At 32.9% G+C, this 21,768-nt stretch overlaps 1 protein-coding gene across 13 annotated transcripts in view; it reads left to right on the forward strand.

The window, feature by feature from the left end:
* The window catches only part of RIMS1 (regulating synaptic membrane exocytosis 1), a 490,334-nt gene that overhangs the window by 380,093 nt on the left and 88,473 nt on the right, over positions 1-21,768 (forward strand). For 8 of the 13 annotated variants that reach the window (XM_077162224.1, XM_077162229.1, XM_077162215.1 and 5 more), the window contains one exon: positions 1,248-1,414. The exons of 4 other annotated variants lie outside the window; for them this stretch is intronic. In XM_077162224.1, coding sequence (XP_077018339.1) covers positions 1,248-1,414 — 167 coding nt within the window. Of the gene's footprint in view, positions 1-1,247; positions 1,415-9,849; positions 10,498-21,768 lie in introns of those variants that run through there. One more of the 13 variants, XM_077162221.1, reaches the window with a different exon arrangement.

A 21,768-nucleotide genomic window follows, 5' to 3' on the forward strand; every position in this document is an offset into this window, starting at 1 on the left:
TTATACTTCTTTTTGTACGTGTGGATCCAGGTTTTAGTATCAGTTTATTTAATCTACTTTAGCAAGGCAATTATACAATTTCTTTTAGAAATAAAATCATTCAGATTCATTAAAACTTCTCTGATAGGAAGCATGGATTGCTTTTCTACAAGTTTAATAAGCATGTCGTATCTTCACACCTTTATTACTTATGCATCTAAAATTACATTGCTTGCTAAGAAACAAATGCCCAAGTGTTTTGTTGTGTGTTCTTTTTGTTTTATGTAAGAAGCTGTCTTATATCCTGGTACCTACTGTAAGAGACTTGCTCACATATTAAGTATTTTAAATTATGTATAATTATATATCCTTAATATTTATAACCCATACATAAAATAATCATATATAATTATATATAAAACTATCCACTGCATGGTCTGTTGCAGTATGATGGTGGAAAGGAAAATAGATTAATTGCTTTGACAACTTTACATGTTTTAATATTTTAATTGATAAGTCCTAAATCTTATCAATTTAGGAATTGATACAAAAGACAAACTTTAAAACATTTAAACACAAGGCATAGTTAATACTGTGATTTTAATAGGAATCTAATTTTTTTACTTTTAAGTCTGAAAATGTCTAATGAAACCATAATATAAAGGTAGAGTCTGATTTTTAACTCTCTTCATTTTTGACACCTGCCCTCAGATTTAATATCAGCCCTTTCTGTGAAGGGATATATTTTAAAGCAATTTGAAAGATGTTAAGTCTTAAAGTAGGGAAACTGTGTAGAAAATGGCTTTAGGTAAGAATCAAGGAGTACAGGCAGATGGAAGCCCATACCATGGGTGGAATGGAAGTTGAATAAAATAGGAAATAATGAAAGCAAAAGCAAGGAAAAAGAAACTGATGTTTCAGAAAACAAATGAGTAATGCAATTTTGAAGTTTTAAGTCTGTGCAAATAATTAATTCAGTGAATTTTTCCACCCAAACATTTGATTGTTGTGTTTAATTTATAATTCAGACTTCATAAACCATTTCTTACCATTCAAAGTATGTAGAATTCTTACATTGGAAATCATACATTATGGTAGTGTTTGAAGACTGTCAAGTGTCATTTATGGGTTATGTTAGTTCCATACCTACTTTCACAAAGGTACACTTCTATTTGGTGTGGGTTAAATAATAATTAACCTCACCATGTATGTCTCTTTTCCCCACGATCTGATGATGGAGCTCTCACTTTCTTGTTTTTAATCTTTAGTATAACATACATAAAGATCAGTACAGAAGCTGTGATAACGTCTCTGCCAAATCATCAGATAGCGATGTCAGTGATGTGTCCGCCATTTCCCGAACCAGCAGTGCCTCACGCCTCAGCAGCACAAGCTTTATGTCAGAGCAGTCTGAGCGCCCCAGGGGTAGAATCAGGTGAGTTGGTAATACTGTTTAAATAAACTGGATCTTTATCCTTGGTATAAAAATGCAACTCTCTTCCTGAATATTCCTTCTAGAATACAGTTTAGATCAAGTAATAGAAATATTTTATCAAAATAACTGGGATTTGAGTGGGTTGGACATTTTCTTGACTATTAAATAGTTTCACCAGTAGATTGGTATGATCTGCTATTGGTTATAGCTTATAACATATCCATCATCTTAGGAATTATTCACAGTCATATTCACAGGAGTTTCTTAGACTATGATTAAATCCATAAAGTATATTTTAGTCCAGGGTCAGAAAGCTCTTTTTGTAAAAAGCCAGATAATAAGTATTTCAGACTTTACAGACCATACAGTCTCTTTGCAACTACTCACTTCTGCCATTGTAGTGCACAAGGCACATAAGCAAACGAACATGGCTGTATTCCATTAAAGTTCCATTTACAAAAATGCAGCAGGCCATATGTGCCCTATAGGGTGTAGTTGCCACCCTCTATTTCCATAGCAGTCATTCTGTTTTCAGAGTAGGATTTGTGGATGTGACATCATAATACATGTATCTCTGGTTTGCATTATGTAAGTTGCAAGAAATGTGCATGGTTTGTTTAAATTACCAATCAATAGTGTCCTTTACAAGAAAAATGTCTGCTGAAAGATAAAGACCTCAGAATAACAAGTCCTGTCTTAAGTAAATCTAACTCATTGTTGATAAAACATATTTTGTATTTGTTCCTTTACCAGATTCCATAAATAGAAGTTTCATTGAAGGAATATTGGGGATGAGGAAAGGCCCAATAAATATCTATGTTCAAAATAGAAACAGTTACTTTCCCAATAGCCTGAAAGCCTGATATTCTCATAAATTTTGATGATGTACGCTAAATTTGATACATTCCTTTTTTCTGTATTGTTATCTTGCACTTAGCTCATCTTTTGAAGCATATTGAGAGTAATCATCTTTCTGTTAAGTTTTATGCTTTAGTAATCTACATGAAAAATTTCAACTGATAAAGGTGTAATAGAGCACAGTTTATCTCTACTTCTCAGCATCTTTTCTTAAGAGAATATTTATTTTAAAATAAATTAAGAAAAATTTAAATTTAAGAGCAAAAATACATAACCATGTTGAGTTGCATAGGTCAATGGGTAAAAATTATTCTAATAGATTCTAATAATCAAATGGATTTTTATTGAAATATTATTAATAAGATTGTGGTCCAAAACCTCTTCAGTTTTGCAAATGAATATACATAAACTGGACTTAAACAAAGACTTTTTCACTTTTAAGTGCTAAAAATAATTTATTAGAAGATTATAAAACCATAAGATCTAAGTAATTTGTATTTATGCTCATTATGAAGCCAACTCCCTTGTGTTCTAGGCTCTAAAGTGCTATTAGTGATAGACTTTATATTACAAACCTTGCATAGAATAATTGTTTATTCTCTTGAATATTCAGGAGTATTCTTCTAAGACTGTAGGGTTCCTCAAAAATTTATCTTCAGGAAAAAAACAATTACATAAGTTTTGAGGAAGAAAGCAAAGAATAGAGAAACCTTAAGCAGCTCAACCCAAGGGACTGTGTTTTTATGCTATAGAGGATGAGAGGAAATCACGTGGTGTAATAGGTTGGAAACAGTATTACTTTGTGAGGAAAATATCACAATAATAAACCAACACTAGTTATAATGATACCATACTAAGAAGCAGAAATTAGAAGATTGCTTGCTGTTCTTAATTCATATGCCTGTTACTTAGTGAACATGGTGGGGGAGCACAAACCTGAACACAGTACAGTATTTTTGGATGAGAAATCACATTACTCTAGGCACATCTGTTTGCAGCTTCCCTTTCCTTCTCTGTGGTTTAGAATCCATTTGAGCTCAGAGTTTATTTTTTTGTAGTTATATGGTAGAAATTGAGGTTCTAGAACTAATGGCTGAACAAGTCTGCCCCTTAAGCTAATATGGAATTGCTGCTTTTCTGGAAGCGTAGATTCCTTAGGTCAGTGATTTCTCCTTAGGTGGCACACATTTGATCTTCTTAGAGTACTTAGGAATAGAGAGAGGAAAAGAGATATGGGAAAGGAGAGTTCTCCTTTGAGAAGTTGTTTCATAGTCTTTTGCCTACACCCGTCCTTCTCCCTGTCCTCATAGCTCGTGTGCACATACGTAGCAAACATGCACAAATACAAAGTTACATCCATTATCAACTCTGATAATTCCAAAACTCTGTTTGGAATGAAAAACCTGAAACAAAATGACATCATTATTAAAAACACCAAGATGCTGTGTCTGTTTGATGGGAAACAAGTGTTGCTGGCTCTTGAGCCTTAAACGTCCCCTGTCCTCTTAGCCAACAATGTGGAGAACTCTTGTTCTCAATAAATTGATGTTTTCCGTTTCTTTTTTTTCTTTACCAACTGACATCTGTGTAAGTTTTATACTTCTATTTATTAAAGTCTGTAATTAAAAGATGAATAAGGCTGATCCATTATGATCACAGAATATATTTGTATGTCAAAAGCAGCAGCAAGTTTTTGAGATACTATCATGTGTAAGGACTTGAATGGCTTCTAAGATAAAATTAAAGTATAACACATTGGCCACATATCCCAGGAGATTATAATCTGATTAAGCACTTAAATCCTCTTTTTGTATTCTGATTCCCTAAATATGCCTTAACACAAATCATCCTATTTTACAAGATATATTTTATTTTACATTGCTTTGAGTGAACTTTATTCTGGGAATCCATAAAAGGATTTGAAGAAAATATATGATGTGATCTTATCTTTATATAAAACCACGGTGTATAAGTGTTTAAAATACTGTGTATGGTTTTGATTTCCTCTATCCAATATATATATGATAAACTATGAAAATAAGTACATCTGAAATGAGCAGTGGATTGTACAGGTTTTTGATAAATATAAAATATAAATATACCCATTTTGATTCAAACACTATTTACTGTATTTTCCTGTTAAGAATTAACAGCCCACCTGAATGTTAAGATTTTAAGACATTCTCTATTGAAATAACTTGTTTAATTTACTTTAGTTCAATAAATAAACTTACTTGCTTCTGACTTGCTTTGATCATAGAGATATCAATGGATATTTTTCAGAGTTCTTAAATCTGTTTTAGATAATCCACCTACAAGAAAAAATCAATAAAATTAATTTCAAATAGCCTAGTTGAGGACAAATAAAATTAAGGAAGTTTAAAATTCTAAATACATTTGCATAACAACTCTAAATGATCATTTTCTAAGTGTTATGGATTCTAGGGCCAAATCCTGAATCATTTCTATTTGGGATGATTATTACACAATAAATGTCTTTTCCTTTCAGAGTTACCCCTAGCGAAATTCACATGGCACGTTTGCCTGAGTTAAAAAGGGTCATCTTTTCTACTGAATGCAATCCTTCATGCAGGACTTCCCACCGTAAAGTGATTGAACTGCTTTTCTTCTGAATTGATTGAATAATTCACTTGAAATGGTCTAAAACATGTCTGATATTTTCAAAGTTTAAATATGTGGAGGAGTTATAGTAGAAAAAGAAAATACATTGTAACATTTGTATTACGGTGCAAAAACCTTTGCTATAATGCTGATAAATTTAAAGTTATTCTCAAAAATTGTTGTCAAAGATTAAAAACTATTCGCATACTTTCTCTAGCAGATGCTAAGATGATTCTCAAATACAAAAATCAACATTTAGTACTTTAAAATAATAAGCATTAATAAAGATTTGAGGTTGAACTGTTTCTCAGATTTGTTTCCCATGTGCCTTACAATTTGAATTTAATTTTGTCTCAGATATTCTCCAAAGAATGTCTCCCCATACAAATTCAAAATGTGAACAGTGTATCTATCTTACTAGAGGTGGCATAATTTATAATAAAAATGCAAATATATTAGAAGCCAGAAAAAATGACTTGGGTTCTACTATGCATTTAATTTTTTATCTAAAGCAGATGTTTATCCCAAAAAGGAGCTGAATTCCTACGATATAAGCTCTGAACATTTTTTCAATTTTATTGATAATCTTTTTCTTCCCAGGCAGACAAATTTCAGATATTCTTATACAGAACTAAGTTTTAAAAGCAAATCTCATTTAGCTTTCACACAAGATGGTACAGGAGAGAACAGAACAGCTCAGACTGGTCTTGCAGGCAGGGAAAGGAGAGAGCCTCTGATGCAAGCCAAATCTTTATATAGGTAATAACAAGTTTAAATAAGTAAAGGCTAGAGTCATTGAAATGTAAAGCATAATCAAAAGCAGGAACCTCCAGCAAGAAATTTGAGTTAGTTAGACCATCCGGATAGGCTGTAACCTCTGGAGCATCCAGTCAGCAAAGAAACAGAGGAGCGCCTGTGTGCTAAGCTTAGAGTATAAAACCTGTGGTATTCTATTGCCTGGTCTCCAGCCATCATTTTTTCCATTCGGTGCCCATTCTTGCAAGATCGTGAATAAATTATTTTCTTCTCAAAAAAAAGCAAATGCCAGCACGATCTTATACTTGCTCTCATATGTTACACAACTTTAGAATCTTTGTCAAACCCAATAATTTTCCAATAACATTCAAGTTTGTAACATATGTTCTCTTGACTCTACCATATTTTTATAAATAACTAGGTAGATTTAATAAACAAATTTGAAGAGCAAATTTGTTGCAAATAGGTTTTGATATCTTTTATCATTCCCTTTTGAAGGGATATTTTCAGAAGCAATTATCCTTGTGTTGCGCATTCATAATTTGGAAGAAAGATGTAAACGTTTTTTTAAAAGAAGTTTATATTAAATTGTGATAGATGTTAAATGCATAGGGTGAGAGGTTCTGAACATAAATCTTGATGTTTCAGTTATGTTTGAACACTGCTACAGAATATAATTTCAGTACCCTCTTATTTCACATTAGTTCTTCAGTTCAATGAGGAATTCAGGGTAGCAGTTTTCTTTTTTTAAAGTCTTTGGAGTTTTTGTTGTTACAAACTATGTTCTAAAACTGTAAAATCTTTATTATATTAATAGTTCAAAAAAAAGAAATAAAACTTCCATTTTATATGCTTAGTAATTATTATGCCTACTGACATCAAGTGTTGTCAAGAGTGAACAAGTGAGGTTTTTTTCTTTTATATTTGATCCATTCACATTTAATTTTGCATGCCTGCATGAACTATGGAAAAAATAAAAGTCTATTGAGATCTACAAAAGGACTAAAAAGAGAGGAAATATTGTGTTACTTAGAGGACAAGGGAGAAGATGAATCTGAGCACAGTGAAAGTTATTGAATATTGATCTAATAAAAAGAAGAGAATTTAGTGCTCTTTAGTGTCCCCTTTCATAGCATCTTCTTAGATTCAATAGTTATTGCCACGGTTGTTCTCTGTGAATAGAGTAAGGCTGTAAAGGAGTGGAATGGAAGTATCATGTACATTATTGAAAAACTTCATTTACAGTGAAAATGTGCATACTAATTAATATACCATGTGACTAATCATTGTATCGTATGTCTAAATTATCATATCATGCATATTTATAACATAATCAAAATACTCCTTGACCTGTGAATGTAAGGAAACGTTACATTCATAGCTACTTACAGAATTCTTGGGACAAGAAAGTTTTTCTGATTAGGTTCTTCCTTGTAAACTAATTAAGACTGCAAGTTTGAAGTGAAGCAGTACTGGTACAGTTTGGAACTGCTCCACCATGCCTTGCTTTTACCTTACTACTCTGCCAGTCCATTATAAATTTATTAATACATATTTACTTAAACTTCTGGAAAGATCAGTAGCATATTGGATAAGGGCTTCCTATATAATACACAATGAAAATGGTCAGTTATAATAAATAAAGTTTTCAAATTGTGATAGAAACTAGGAATCTGGGATTATTTGTGGGAATGATCATGTGTAATTAGATTTTAGAGACTACGTCTACCTTCCAGGAAAAAAGTAACTATGCATTGTTTATGGAATTCTAAAAATAGGTTGTAACATTTTGTTATTCATGGAAATCTCCTTTCCTGTGGCTTTATTTCCTCTGTTAGAATTGAATAAGATTATTTTTAATGAGAGCATATTCAATTGAAATCAGATCTTGGTTTTCACATAGTCACACTTTAAAAAAAAATCACATTCACTGCCTTTTGTTAACTATTTTTTTTGGTACCTAACCCAGGTTTTTTAAATGAAAAAGATATATTTGAACATCCATTCTGCAGAAATGAAGTAGCCAAAATACTTCATCTTAATGGCCTGACATTGTGAATATTTGTGACTTCTTAATTTACCAAAATCTGACATTCTGCAGCCTCTGCTATGTCAGGAATATGAGCAAAGTACACATGTCAATCTCTTACTACCTGTCACAAAACATTGCGAAGGAAAAAGGCATGGTGTTTGAAAATTATTCTAAATAATTAAATAGACTGAACACTAAAATTTCTACCCCTTTATGGGAGATACTTATGTAATTAGATGTCATATATAGAGATCTTACTAACATACTGAATTTACAGTTAACCTGAACCTGATAAATGAAGGTTATTCTTGAGGAGTTATTTAATATTTAATCATTATATCTACCATTTTTCTTTTTTCACAGCTTTATTGAGATATATATGTATGTATATATATTCATATATATGCATAGAATTCACAGTTTTAAAGTTGATAATTTGGTAATCTTAGTGTATTCACAGTTATGTGCAATCATTCCCACAGTCAATTCTAGAACATTTTCATCATTCCAAGCAAACTCCATAACTTTAGCTATCATCCCCTACTCCCTGCAGTTACCTACAGTACCAGCCTAGGCAGACATGAATCTACTTTCTATACATTTCCCTGTACTGGATATTTCAAATGAATGGAATCATATAATTTGGGGTCTTTTGTAACTGGCTTTTTTCACATACCATAATGTTTTCGAGGTTCATCCATGTTGCAGCATGTATCAATATTTCATTCTTTTTATGGTGAAATAGTATTCCACTCTCTGGATAAACCATGTTTTGTTTATTCATCTGTTGATGGACATTAGTTTTATTTCTACCTTTTGGCTATTATGAATAATGCTGTTATAAATATTCATGTACAGGTTTCTATGTGGACATATGTTGTCGTTTTCTGGTGTCTATACCTAGGAGGGGAATTGGTGGATCATATGTTAACCCTATGTTTCTTTGAAGAACTGCCAGTCAGTTTTCCAAAGTGGCTGCTCCAGTTTACTACCCTACTAGCAGTGTATGAGGGTTCTAATTTCTCCATATCCATATCAACGCTTGGTATCTGACTTTATGATTCTCACAATCCCAGAAGGTTTGAAGTAATGAGTTCATTGTGGCTTTGTTTTGCATTTTCCTGATGGATAACGCCGACAGTATATTTTCATGTGCTTACAGGCCATTTTTATATCTTCTCAAAGGAAAAGTCAAGGTCAGGAATGCCTAACTGTATGTTTTCCTTTGCATTTTATTGTTTTAGCTCTTACATTTTGATCTTTGATCCATTTGGAGACAATATTTATAAATGGTGTAAGGTAGGATTCCAACTTTATTTTTTTGCCTGTGGCTATCCAGTCATCTCAGCACCATTTATTGCAAAACTATTCTTTCCCCATTCAATTATTTTGGAACCCTTGTAGAAAGTTATTTGATCATAGATGTGTTGTTTTATTTCCGGACTCTCAATTCTATCCCATTGATCTATATGTCTATCCTTGTGCCTTTATCACACAATCTTGATTACTTTGGCTTTGTAGTATGATTTAAAAATGCGAAATGTGAACCTTCCTACTTTATTCTTCTTTTTCAAGATTGTCTTGGTTGCCCAAGATCCCTTACAATTCTATATGAATTTTTGAATCAGCTTGTCAATGTCTGCAAAGCAGTCAGCTGGGATTCTGATAGGGATTGCACTGAATCTGTAGATCAGTTTGTGGCTTACTACCATCTTAACAATATTACACCTTACAATCCTTGAACATAGGATGTTTTTCCATTTAGATAGTCCTCAAATCCTTTCAGCAATATTTTATAGTTTTCAGACTGTAAAGTTTTGCATTTCTTATGTTAAATGTATTCCTAGGTATTTTATTCTTTGTGATGCTTTTGTTAATGGGATTGCTTGGTAATTTCATTCTCGGATTGTTCATTGCAAGTGTATAGGGATACAATTGATTTGTGTATACAGTTTGTATATTGTTCAGTAAGCTGTTACTAGTTTTTAGTCGATTCTTTAAGATTTTCTATATACAAGATCATGTCATCTGTGGATATATAATTTTACTTTTTCCTTTCCAATTTGGATGCTATTTATTTCTTTCTCTCCGTAATTAACCTAACTAGAATTTCCAGTATAATGTTGATTAAAAATGGTTAGAATAGATATCCTTTATTTAGAGCATCCAGTCTTTTACCATTAAGTGTGGTGCTACCTGTGGGTTTTTCATAGATACCATTTATCAAGTTGAGGAAGTTTTTGCTATTTCTAATTTGTTGAGTGTTTTTATAATGAAAGGGTGTCGGATTTCATCAAATGCTTTTTCTGCATCATGTGATTTTTTTAATTCTGTTGATTTGACACATTACATTAATTGATTTTCTGATGTTAAACTAACCTCGCATTCCTGAGATGAATACCATTTGGACAGGTTATATGATTCTTTGTATATATTGCTGGATTCAGTTTGCTAGTACTTTGTTCAGGTTCTTGCATCCATATTCATAAGAGATATTAGTCTTTTCTTGTCATATTTTTAGCTGGCTGTGGAATCATGGTAATATTGGTCTCATAAAATGAGATGGGAAGTGTTTTCTCCTTTTCTGTCTTTTGAAAGAGTTTGTAAAAAATTGGTTTCAATTAATTTTTAAATGTTTGGTAGATTTTAGTGGTGACACCATCTGGGATTGCTTTGTGGTTAGCTTTTTTTAAATTACTAATTCTATTTCTTCATTTGTTATAGGTCTGTTCTAATTTCCTAATTTCTGAATCAAATACCACGCAATGGATTGGCTAATACAACAGGAACTTACTCATTAGGAAAAATAATCAAGGTGATTCTTTCTCCCAGAAGAGTGTGGCATTCTAGGGCTGGCTGTCAGTGATCCTTGGTTCTTGACCCTTTTGTCAAATGGCAATGCACTTGGCAGCTTTCCCTTGTTTCTTGCTTCTTTTCTGGGTTCTGTTGACTGTCTGTTTCTGACTGCTCTCTCTGGCTTTTTTTTCCTCTCACCTACCATTCCTATAAAGCCTTCAATAGTAGGATAAGATCATTCCTAATTCAGCTGGGTCACACTTTAACTGAAAAAACCTCATCAAAAGTTTCTGTTTACAAGAATTCACACTCACATGGATGGATTAAGTTTAAGAACATGTTTTTCTGGGGTGCATAGCTCCAAACCACCATGAGGTCTCTTCACATATTCTATTTCTTATTTTTTGTTACTCATCCTTTCTATTACTTCCTTTTTCATTAAGTGAATATTTTCTAAGGTAGCATTTTACTCTTTTTTTAGAATATTTTTAGTGGTTGCTCTGATCACAATTAGCTTCATATTTATACTAGCTTAATTCCTGTAATATGAGAGAAGTTACTCCTATAGGGCCCTATTCTTTTTATCCCCTTTTTGTTCTATTATTGTTAAATATATTACCTCTATTAATTTATAAAAACAGCAATATATTGTTATAGTTTCTACTTTACCATCTGTAATAGTTTCCTTGGCTCATTGCAGCTTTGCTCCTACCCACATCCTTTTTGCTATTATTGGTAAATATATTATGCATGTGTTTCATTTCTGTATATTATAGGTCCAGCCATACATTATATGCATACTATTTAATCAATGCTTTTTAAATCAATTAAAAGAAGAAAGGTGAAAATATACATTTAAACTATTTTTTATCATTACGTAATTATCTTTACTGGTGCTCTTTGTTTTTTGTAGAACTGCTTATTACCATCTGGAGCCACTTATTTTCAGGCTAAGAATTTCCTTCACTATTTCTTATAAGACGAGTCTACTAGCAACAGACTCAGTTTTTGTTTGAGCAAGTGTTTCATTACACTTCATTTCTGAAATAAACCTTGTTGGACATAGGCTTCTTAGTTGAATTTTTTGCTTTGAGCACGTTTAATGTCTTATCCTAGTGACTTCTAACTTCCATTGTTTCTTCTGAGAAGTCTATTGTTAATCTTATCAGGGTTCCTTTGTAATTAGCAAGTCATTCTTCTCTCATGCTTTCAAGATATTCTCCCTCCTTTTCTTCGACTTTCAACATTTTTACTATGATGTGTCTGTTTGTGGATCTCTTTGCATTTATCCTACTTAGAGTTATGCACTTCCTGACTATATAAGTTATTGTTTTTCAGTATATTTGGAATGTTTTCAGCCATCATTTCTTTAATATATTTTCTGTTCCATTCTCTCTTCTTCTGAAATTACTATTGCATATATTTTGGTGCACTTAATGGTGTCCCACATTTCATTCTCCATTTCTTTCATTCTCTTTTCTCTGTGTTCTTCAGCTTGTACTATATCTCTTATCACTCTTATCTTCAAGTTCATTAATTTTTTCTTCTGCCAGTTCCAATGTACTGTTGAGCCATTCTCATGAATTCTTATTTCAGCTATTGTACTTTTCAGTTATTCCGTTTGATTCTTTTTTAATGTTTCTCTTTTTTGATATTCCATGTTTGATGAACCATTTTCAACAGTACTTCTTTACTTCTTTAGTCTTAGATTCCTTTATTTCTGTGAACATGGTTATAGTGACAACTTTAATTCTTCTTCTAATAAATCTGACATCTGTTTTCTCTCACAGGCTATTACAGTTGCCTCCTTTTCCCCCTGTATATGAATTTTACTTTACCCTTTGCTTGCTTACCTTGTAATTTTCTGTTGTAAACTGGATATATTAGACAGTATTTTGTAACAGCTCTGATACTTCTTCCCCACCTCCAAGTTTGTTATTGTTATTTACTTTTTATTTGTTTAGTAACTGCATGGATTATTTTGGTGAAGTCTGTTTTTCCTCCCATAGTGTTAAGCCCCTGATATTGTTCCTTAGGAAGGCGCAGTCTTGGGTATGACCACAATCACCCTGAAATGATAGTGGTATTGGTGGGCTTTCTCCCTCTCTCTCTGCCACACCCAGCTGCCAAACTCCACCAATTGAGACTAATTGCTCAGTTGTTTTCAACAATGTCCTGGGATATAAACTGTTTTGCAGACTAACTGGATCAAAGAATGGCTCATTTGAAGGAATAGTTTTGAGGCCAGTATTTGATATTTGTTCTGACCTCAGGAGGACTCCTTCCAGCTGTCTTATTACCAGGTTCTATCCTAAGATTATCAAGACAGATAATCTGACATAATTCTGTCAGATTTTCAACCTAAATTCTTGGCTGTATCTTCCTTAAACCACAAATTTCCTCCCAGTTGCCTTTCACTACAACTTCCATTGTTCTTGAGAATACTCTTAAGCTTGCACTTCTCCATGCTCAGTTGAACGTGAAATCAGTTCCTTTACAAAGCCTTTAGGAGCCTACTTCTTCACCCCACAACTACCCCAGGCAAAGTCACTGAACCAGAGCTCTGAGGTTGAGAATGGGGACAGACTTCTGTCTTACAGACTTCTCTCTAGTAGCTAAGCATTTAGTGGAAGGGAGGCGGCCTTAGTCCTGGCATTGAACCACAACAATTCTTGAGCTAGGGCAACAAGGATGAGGGTCAGTACCTGTGCCCAATGAAACAACCTCTGTTCCATAAGTGAAATCTGATGGAAAAAGGTAACTTCCACTGCTCACTTTCTTCATTGGGGACTGGGCCCCAAAAACAAGTAGATGGGGATTGGTTCATAACACTTCCATCCTTCTGGAAAGAAAGCCATCTGATTGAAACCAGGTGACAGAGAACCCTGTGTTCTTGGTTGTAGCAGTCTAAAGTGGAGTGTCTGCCTTACTGAGCTGGGAGGGAACAGGGAGGAGGTCTTCATAATTCAAATACCACAGACCCTTGCCTATCTTACCAAATTTTTTTAAATGCTTTTGAGTAGAAGTTTCTACATTTGCTGTTTGTCCTTAGGACCAAAGGCTGTAAATAGTTGTTTTATTATAGTTTTCACCAGTTTAGTTGTAGAACAGATCAGTGGATCTCTGCACACTCTTATGACAGCTAGCTCCTCATTTTTCTTTTTGTATAAATTAAAAAAATAAATCTTAGTGTGTCTTAGGTAGAGGATATAAATATGTTATTCTAGGTGAAATAAAAACCTTTAGTGTTCGAAAACAAACTGAATGAATAACTTTGCTTATATAACACATTAACCTATTTTTTATTTTGTCTAAATTATATCTTTGTTGTGTTTATACATGCCTTAATTTTCCAACTTGCTTTAATTGTCCTAAAATAAGTTATAAATTTAGTTTCATATTTCTGTTATTAAATAAAATTAAAATGTAATTTTCCCTGCTTCATTGCTATTTAATCTATAATATACAAGAAATTAGTTTATGTACTGCTAACAGAACATCTTTAGTGTAACAGATAATTAGTTATATGTCTTTTGAGTGTAAGGAAAGTATTGTATGTGAGTAATCCTAAGTAAACTGAAAATATTAATGCAATAGTAATATGTGATCAATTCATTCCTGGAGAGTAGTTTTCAAAAAGTGAAAACTCTGTCCTGAAATTTCAAGTTTCTCTTTCTTGTGCAGGATGAGCATTGTGGGCAGAGGATATGTTTTGTGGGGTATTGATTATTGAAATTTGGTTTGTGAAATTTGGTTATTCAAATTGATTTATGGCCTAATATTTGATATTTTTTAGTTTTTGTAAATATTATATGTGTGCTTGACCAAAATAAGTTTTAAGTATAGGTTCTCTATATATCCAGTGTGTGAAAATTACTATCCGCACTGTTCAAAACTTCTGTTTCCTTACTAAATTTTTTTCTTTTTTTTGCATGGGCAGGCACTGGGAATCGAACCCAGGTTTCTGGCATGGCAAGTGATAACTCTGCCTGCTAAGCCACTGTGACCCGCCCTTACTGAATTTTTATATGTTTGATTTGATAATTACTCAGAAATCTCAGTTAAAATCTCATCAACTATGATGGGGATTTGTCAGCTTCTACCTGTTATTCTGCCTACTTTTGATTTATGTGCTGTGAGGTTATTTAATACGGTGAAAGCTTAGAATTTTTATCTTTCTGGTGATTTAATAATTTTATCATTATGTAATGAATCTCTTTATCCCTAATAATATTTTTTTTGTTTTAAAGTCCATTTTGTCCAGTGAGGAAATATGTGCTTTCTTTGATTAGTCCTCATTATAACTTTTATATCATTTTAATTTGAGTCTTTCTGTGATTCATATGTATTATTTTTATCTTTTGTAAACATCATATAGTGAAATTGTCAGCTGATCCATTTGCAGTTACTGTGATTTTTTATATATTTGGAATTATTTCTAATATTTTATGTTTTCTGTTTTGTTTTTTGTTTTTTCCTACCACTCCATTTTTCTTCCTGTTCCATCTTTTCCTCTTCCCTGACTGGTTTTTAATTGAATTATTTTTTATTTCATTTCATCCCTGTATTATTCTGGAAATAATAGTCTATAATTGTAGTGCAAAATTTAGTGCCTCAAATATATACATTTACTCTATTCCCACCGGGGGGATAAACTGGACTATACTGCACTTTAGCTCTGCTACCCTCCATGTCTTATTTACATTTTTTTGTTCAGTATTTTGATTACGTATTAGTTTCTTTCTCCCAAATTGTATTTTCCATTTTCTTTGCTCAAAATTTTTCATACATCTTAGACCATCATTGTCCTTCTTCCTAAAATATATGCATTAGAAACACCACCAGTGTGGGTCCTTTTGTGGTTCCATTGGGCTTAGACTGAGACCCTCAATTTTGTTTGTTGAATTGAAGAGTTTGGGCTTCATGTGGGGATTTCATTTCTAACACCCCACTCGGCTTGGACCCAAGCCTCTAAATTTCTCACCTGCAAAAGCTCCCAGAGCAGTTTTGCTGATATTTTCCTTTCTCTTTTATGAGCTCAGATTTGTAATTTATCATGTATTTATTTCAATTATCCCATCATTTCTAAGTGTTTGGTAGGGGAAGAATTTTTCAGAATATATCAACTACAACATTTCCAGAAACAGAAGTTCATATTTAATATTATTTTCTTGATTGTTCAAAAAATATATATAATTTTTAAAAGGAAATTAGTAAAAAAGAAAAAAAATGTAGGTATATAAATAAGAAGGATCGTGATCCTAGGAACTTTATCCCAAGTTAGAAGGGAAAGCCAACACCCTTGCTCTGCAAAGCGTATTGGATCTCAAACTAGGAGTTTGGAGTTTAGGAAGATAGCAATCAGAGACATAATGAGAGAAGATGAAGAAGAGTGGGGGCTGGAAAATTCTTAGGTAAAAGGATGCTCCAGAAGTGAAAAAAACCATTTTGAGTTGTAAGATGTAATAGAAGCTGGGGAGTGGGAAACTAAGGTGAGGGGCAAAAGATAACAGATCATGCAGAGGAGGCAATCTGGGAAATTCAGAGGATGTTGAAATTAAGGTGAAAGAATTGGATAGAACCTGAGATTAAGAGAGTAGTTAGTATGGTAAGTATAGTTTGTTTTTTTTTATCTATTATCATTTTATTTCTTTTTCTGTTGTCTTTTTATTTCTTTTTCTAAATCGATGCAAATGTACTAAGAAATGATGAATATGCAACTATGTGATGATATTAAGAATTACTGATTATATATGTAGAATGGAATGATTTCTAAATGTTTTGTTTAATTTTTTTTATTTAATAAAAAAAGTTTAAAAAAAGAGAGAGAGAGTAGTTAGTGATCACCAAATAAAGAGCATCCTGTGATCAGATTTCCTATGCCAGACTGATATGTAGGCTTTCAACCCGCCTTTAGAGACTGCTCTTGACTCAGATGCCAAACTCTGTTTTAGTCAGCTATGCTGGCAGGAGACCAGGCACATCAAGCTGGGCATAAGCAAATGCATATCACCACCTTTATTCATTGTGAGCAAGTGAAGTATTCAGGACTTGAAAACTTGTCCAGTAAGGTGAATAAAAAGTAATCATGCTGTCATTAGGATCTAGATTTTTATTTCACAGCTGGTTGTTGTTATTTTTGTTTTCTTTTACCTGCAAATCTGCCTATTTTAAGAATTTGCTTAAGTTCTTAAAGACAAAAAAATTGGAGCAATTGAAACAGCTTCATTGATAAGTTATGTAAAATCCTGAATGTCTCATATATGAAACAGTATTAGAGATTATGACTGACCGAGAAGGAGGCTCCATCCAAATAAGAAAATTCTCTGTAGTCTTTGGTTACTTCTTGTATTCTGCATCTTTCTTTTTGCTTTGTATACAATGGCACGTGGTTGATTGGCATTCAAATATTTGGCACTTCTCAGCGTTACCCATCATGTAATTATCAAACAGTAATTTTGAAAGGGAATCAGGATCAATCATTATTGACCAAATGGCTACAAAGAGGTTCATCCTTATTTTTAAACTCTGTTAAGTATTATTTTTTTCTAAAAATGTTTAATTAAATCTGCCTAAAATATTTCCTGTATCTGTGCATGAATTCTTAGTTTGATAATACATCCTTTAAACAAAACATGTAACGGTGACGGCTCTAAAGACTCGTAATGTTTACCTGGGATTGATATGAAATGTGCTGGTTATCTAATTTTGGTGAAGAACTTCTCATATGTTAAGAACCAAAATTAGTTATTTCTTCTATCAAGCTTATTTAGTTGACAGTTACTTATAAATTTAGCTAATATAAGTCCAGTTTCTAGAACTAGAAAATGACCAGTCCTGAATGTCAGATAATAAAGAAATACATTGGAGGAGATAGCGAGAGCAATTGTAAGGAAATTAATGGATCTAGGAAGATGTAAGGAAAGAAGAGATAACATGATTAGCACAGGCACTTATCCTGTAGTAATAAATAAATAATTGAAATTATAGTTAATGTAGTTAGGTATTAGATAGATAGATAGATGGATGGATGGATGGATGGATGTAATCAGTAGTGAGGTGTTCAGCAAGTTTGCCACTTCGATTTTTCTGTTTAGTCATTTATTCATTGACTCATTCACCAACCATTTATTAAGTGCTTATTATATGCGGATGCTGTACTTGATGCCACGTATATGGCACAAAACAAAATAGACACAATTCCTGGCTCTTTGGTTGTGAGTAGATCTTAATATATGGAATAATAACATAAAGTATGTATTCATCTGAAGGATGAGATTCAGACATGACAATCTAACTTCACACGCCTGCGTGAAATTAAAATGAAATTGCATACACCAGATTGCTTTGAAATAGTAAATAGCATTTTGCTATAGAATTACAACTCTGTTACCACATACATGGTATGATGTATTAGGAGGAGTTGCTTTATACTTTTAAAAGTAAACTCTTGGGGGTGCAAGGGTAGTTCAGTGGTAGAATTTTTGCCTGCCATGCAGGAGACCCAGGTTCGATTCCCGGCCCATGCACTTCCCAAAACAAACAAAGAAACCAACAAAAACAAAGAAACAACAACAGAAAAAATTCAACACATGGTGCTGCAATAACGGGATACACAAATGGAAAAAGAATGAAACATGACCCTGCCATACAGCATACTAAAACAAAAGCAAAACAAAAAGTCAATTGTATGTATCTTACAGGCCAGATTACTACTATATTATGGCACAACACCTTTTAGAATGTGGATTTTTATTATTAATTTAAATTTTCCAGGTAACTGTGCTTTATGGTGAGCCGAATGAATGTAAGTGTTGACTTTGAATCTTGAGCATTTTAGCTTTATTTCTGTAGAAGTGTTCAAAGTTGTGCCCATGGAGTGTTGGTCTTCTTAGTGAGCCTTTCTGTTTCCCAGAGTTGCCTCAGAGACTCTTACATGTTTGGAACAGGAAGAAACTAAAAGATAAAAATTTTATCTACCATCAAATCAGGAGTCAACCATATCCCTAAATTATAAACTGTAGAAAATGGCTTTAAAATTCAGTGACATCAGAAGAAGGGAAAAAGCCAAGGGTAAATGCTGACACTTTTCAGAATGTAGGGTTCTTGATAATGAATAGCACAACCTTAAAAAAAATTTTAAAAACCCAACCATACTTTCCCTAGACTCTAGAAGAAAAAAGGAAAGTTTTGTCCTAGAAACACACTGAAACACTGCTTTATACCTCAGAATAACAGATAACATTGGCTCAGAGGAACAGCTTTACAGGCCTGTGGCAGAAGCTGGGGTAATCAAAGTACTGTAGGTATGTATCTGTATAGAAGAAACTATTCAGTATGGTTTACAAAGAAATAAACTTGTCTGATAAAATTGTAACACTTAAGTATTAATTACTAACCATAGAGAGCTTTTGATGACAACAGAATGATCGGGATAATTGTATCATTATTCAAAATAAGCAATAAACAATAAGATGACATAGGCATTCCAGTTCCAGGCATGACAGAATAACTTTATCAGATTAATAGCCATACCATCTGTAACAACTGCAGAAGCAAAGCAAGCAAGCACACAAACAATGAACTGTGTGGAGACACTTGAGAGAACCAAAGCAGACAGAAATCTGAGGGACTCCAACCAATCCTTGAGAGAAGGAGTACATGAGGCAAATGGCAAATTTGTCCATTTCTCTGAAATTACTTTCCAATTCACAGTGAACAGGAAAGTAAAGCACAAACAGAAAGCAGTGGTCTTACTGGGTTGAGGAGACAGGGAAGTTCCTGAACTTTGGAAATTGAGAGGCCATGTCCCACAGAGGAGGAAAACTTGCTCAGACTCTCCTAAAATAATTGGTTGACTATTAAGCTATCTAAAAGACTCCAGAAAACCAAACAAAGAGCAGAAGCTGGAAGGCTAAAGAGATGAGCAGAGATTTCAGCAACTGTCCAGTATGGGAAAATATAGATAGGTCCTCAAGTCCCACAAAATTAGAGTGAAATGATGAACACATTTGGCTTCCTGCACAGATCCAAGAAGTGCCATACTCTGGGAATAAGAGTTACATTCTATGAGTAGTAACAAAGCTTTAAAACCAACTCTGAACAGGAGCAACATGAATTCAGTATCTTCCAACCAAAAGAAACTTTTAAACATTTTGGAGGAAAAAAATATTGTCCTTATCCTCTGATTTTTCATCCACAATATCTGGCAACTAATTAAAATTTAGAGGCATGCTAAAAAATAAAAGAACCAGTTGGCTAAAAACTAACAGTAGAGTTTTCAAAAAGGGACTTTAAAACATCCATGATTAATGTGTTCAAAAAAATAAAGGAGGATGGAGATTTTCAGCAGAGACTGGGTCCATTTAAACAGCTTAAACAGTTTAATTATAGAACTAAAAAAATATAGCAGATGAGTTTAATGGTAGGTTAGCAATAGTGAAACAGGATTGATGAGCTGGTCAGTAGGAAATATATAAATCTATGCACAGAGGAAAACAAAGGATGAAAATTAAAAGAGATCATAAGAAATGTGGGACATGCTGAAAAGTCCAATGTACATGCATTTGGTGACCTGGAAGAAGAGGAAATGGCACAAGCAAAATTTGATAGTAAAGATACTAGCTGAGAATTTTCTGAAACTGATTAAAGGCACCAAATCACAAATTCAAGAACCTTTACAACCCCAAAGCAAGATATATGAGGAGAAAAAGGTCCAAAAATAGCATAAACAAATTACTGAATACTTAAGGGCAAAAACAAGCCTATAGAGAGACATTAACTTCAGAGGAGCAACAATAAGACTTTGGCTGAAATGTCAACAGAAATTAATAAACCCAGAAACAATGTGATGACTGAACGAAAGAATGATAAAAGAAAAAAGAAAAATTTCTAACCTACAACTTTATACTCCTTATATATTTATCAAGCAGAAATAACCTTCAGTCAATAAGTAAATAAACAAATAAAATAACTAAGAGAATTCATCACTGGCAGACCTGCACTGCAAAAAATACTAAAGGGAGTTCTTCATATTGGAGGAAAAATATCCCCAGGTGGAAGGACTAAATTTTAGGAAAGAATGAAGAATACTCGAAAGGGTAATAATAGTAAATAATATCTTATACTGGTTAAAATAAATGTAGAAATAAAATATATAAAATAGCTGCATAAAAGGTTAGATGGGAGTAAATGGAGTAAACTCTTGTAAGGTTTATGTCACTCTGAAAGTGGCAAATTTCTAATTAAGGAAGATTCTAGTAAGTCAGGTGCATATTTTAATCTTTGGAAAGCCATTACTAGGATAATAAAAATCTGTAACTAAAAACCTAATGGAGAAAATTTGAAGTTATGAAAAAGCTTGTTTTAATCAAGTTAGGCAAAAAGGAGAACTAAAAGAACAGATTGAATGATTAGAACGAATAGCAAGATTTGGATGTATTCTATGGTATATGGTATGTGACTATATCTCAATAAAATTTGTAGTTTAAAATAAAAAACAAATGCAAGTGATACATTTAACCCCAACTGTATCAGTAATCACATCAAAAGTAAATGGACCTATTACAAATTACCAAATTCAAGACTGAAAAAGGGGACATCAATATAGATTCTTTAGATACTAAAATAAACACAACTTTATGGCAGTGAGTTTTACAAATTACATCAGTATTGGCAAACTACGACCAATAGGGCAAATTCACTGCCTATTTTGTAAATAAAGTTTATATTCTCTCTATGCAACTCATTACAGAATAAAATTAAGAAATCATGTGATCATCTCAACATGTACAGAAAAAAAGCAGTTGATACAATTCAACACATTTGTGATTAAAAATACTATATGCTTTCCACCTATGTACACCGAGGCTACTCTCACAACTTCTATTCGGCATTGTTCAGAAAGTCCTAGCAGTGTATTATAGCATGAAAAATATGTTAAAAATATGAATATTGGAAATGAAGAATTAAAGCTGTCATTATTCACATTTGATATGAAAACCAAAAGAAAAAAACCCCAAAGAGTCTACAAGAAAGCTTTCAGAATTAATAGATGTAGTTAGTAAAACCACTGGAGACAAGGTCAGTATATAAAAATTAATTATATTTTTATGTACCAGCAGCAAACACTGAAGAAATGAAATTTATGAAGTACCATTAATGCAATAGAATTGGAAATATCAATTACTACGAATAATCTAATACCTAGGAATAAACTACCAAAATGTATGTGAGACTTATATACTGAAAAATGCTTACAGTCACACATGAGTGTATGTGTGTGTAAGGG

Source organism: Tamandua tetradactyla, chromosome 5, assembly GCF_023851605.1.
Source record: "Tamandua tetradactyla isolate mTamTet1 chromosome 5, mTamTet1.pri, whole genome shotgun sequence".
Classification (NCBI taxonomy): domain Eukaryota; kingdom Metazoa; phylum Chordata; class Mammalia; order Pilosa; family Myrmecophagidae; genus Tamandua; species Tamandua tetradactyla.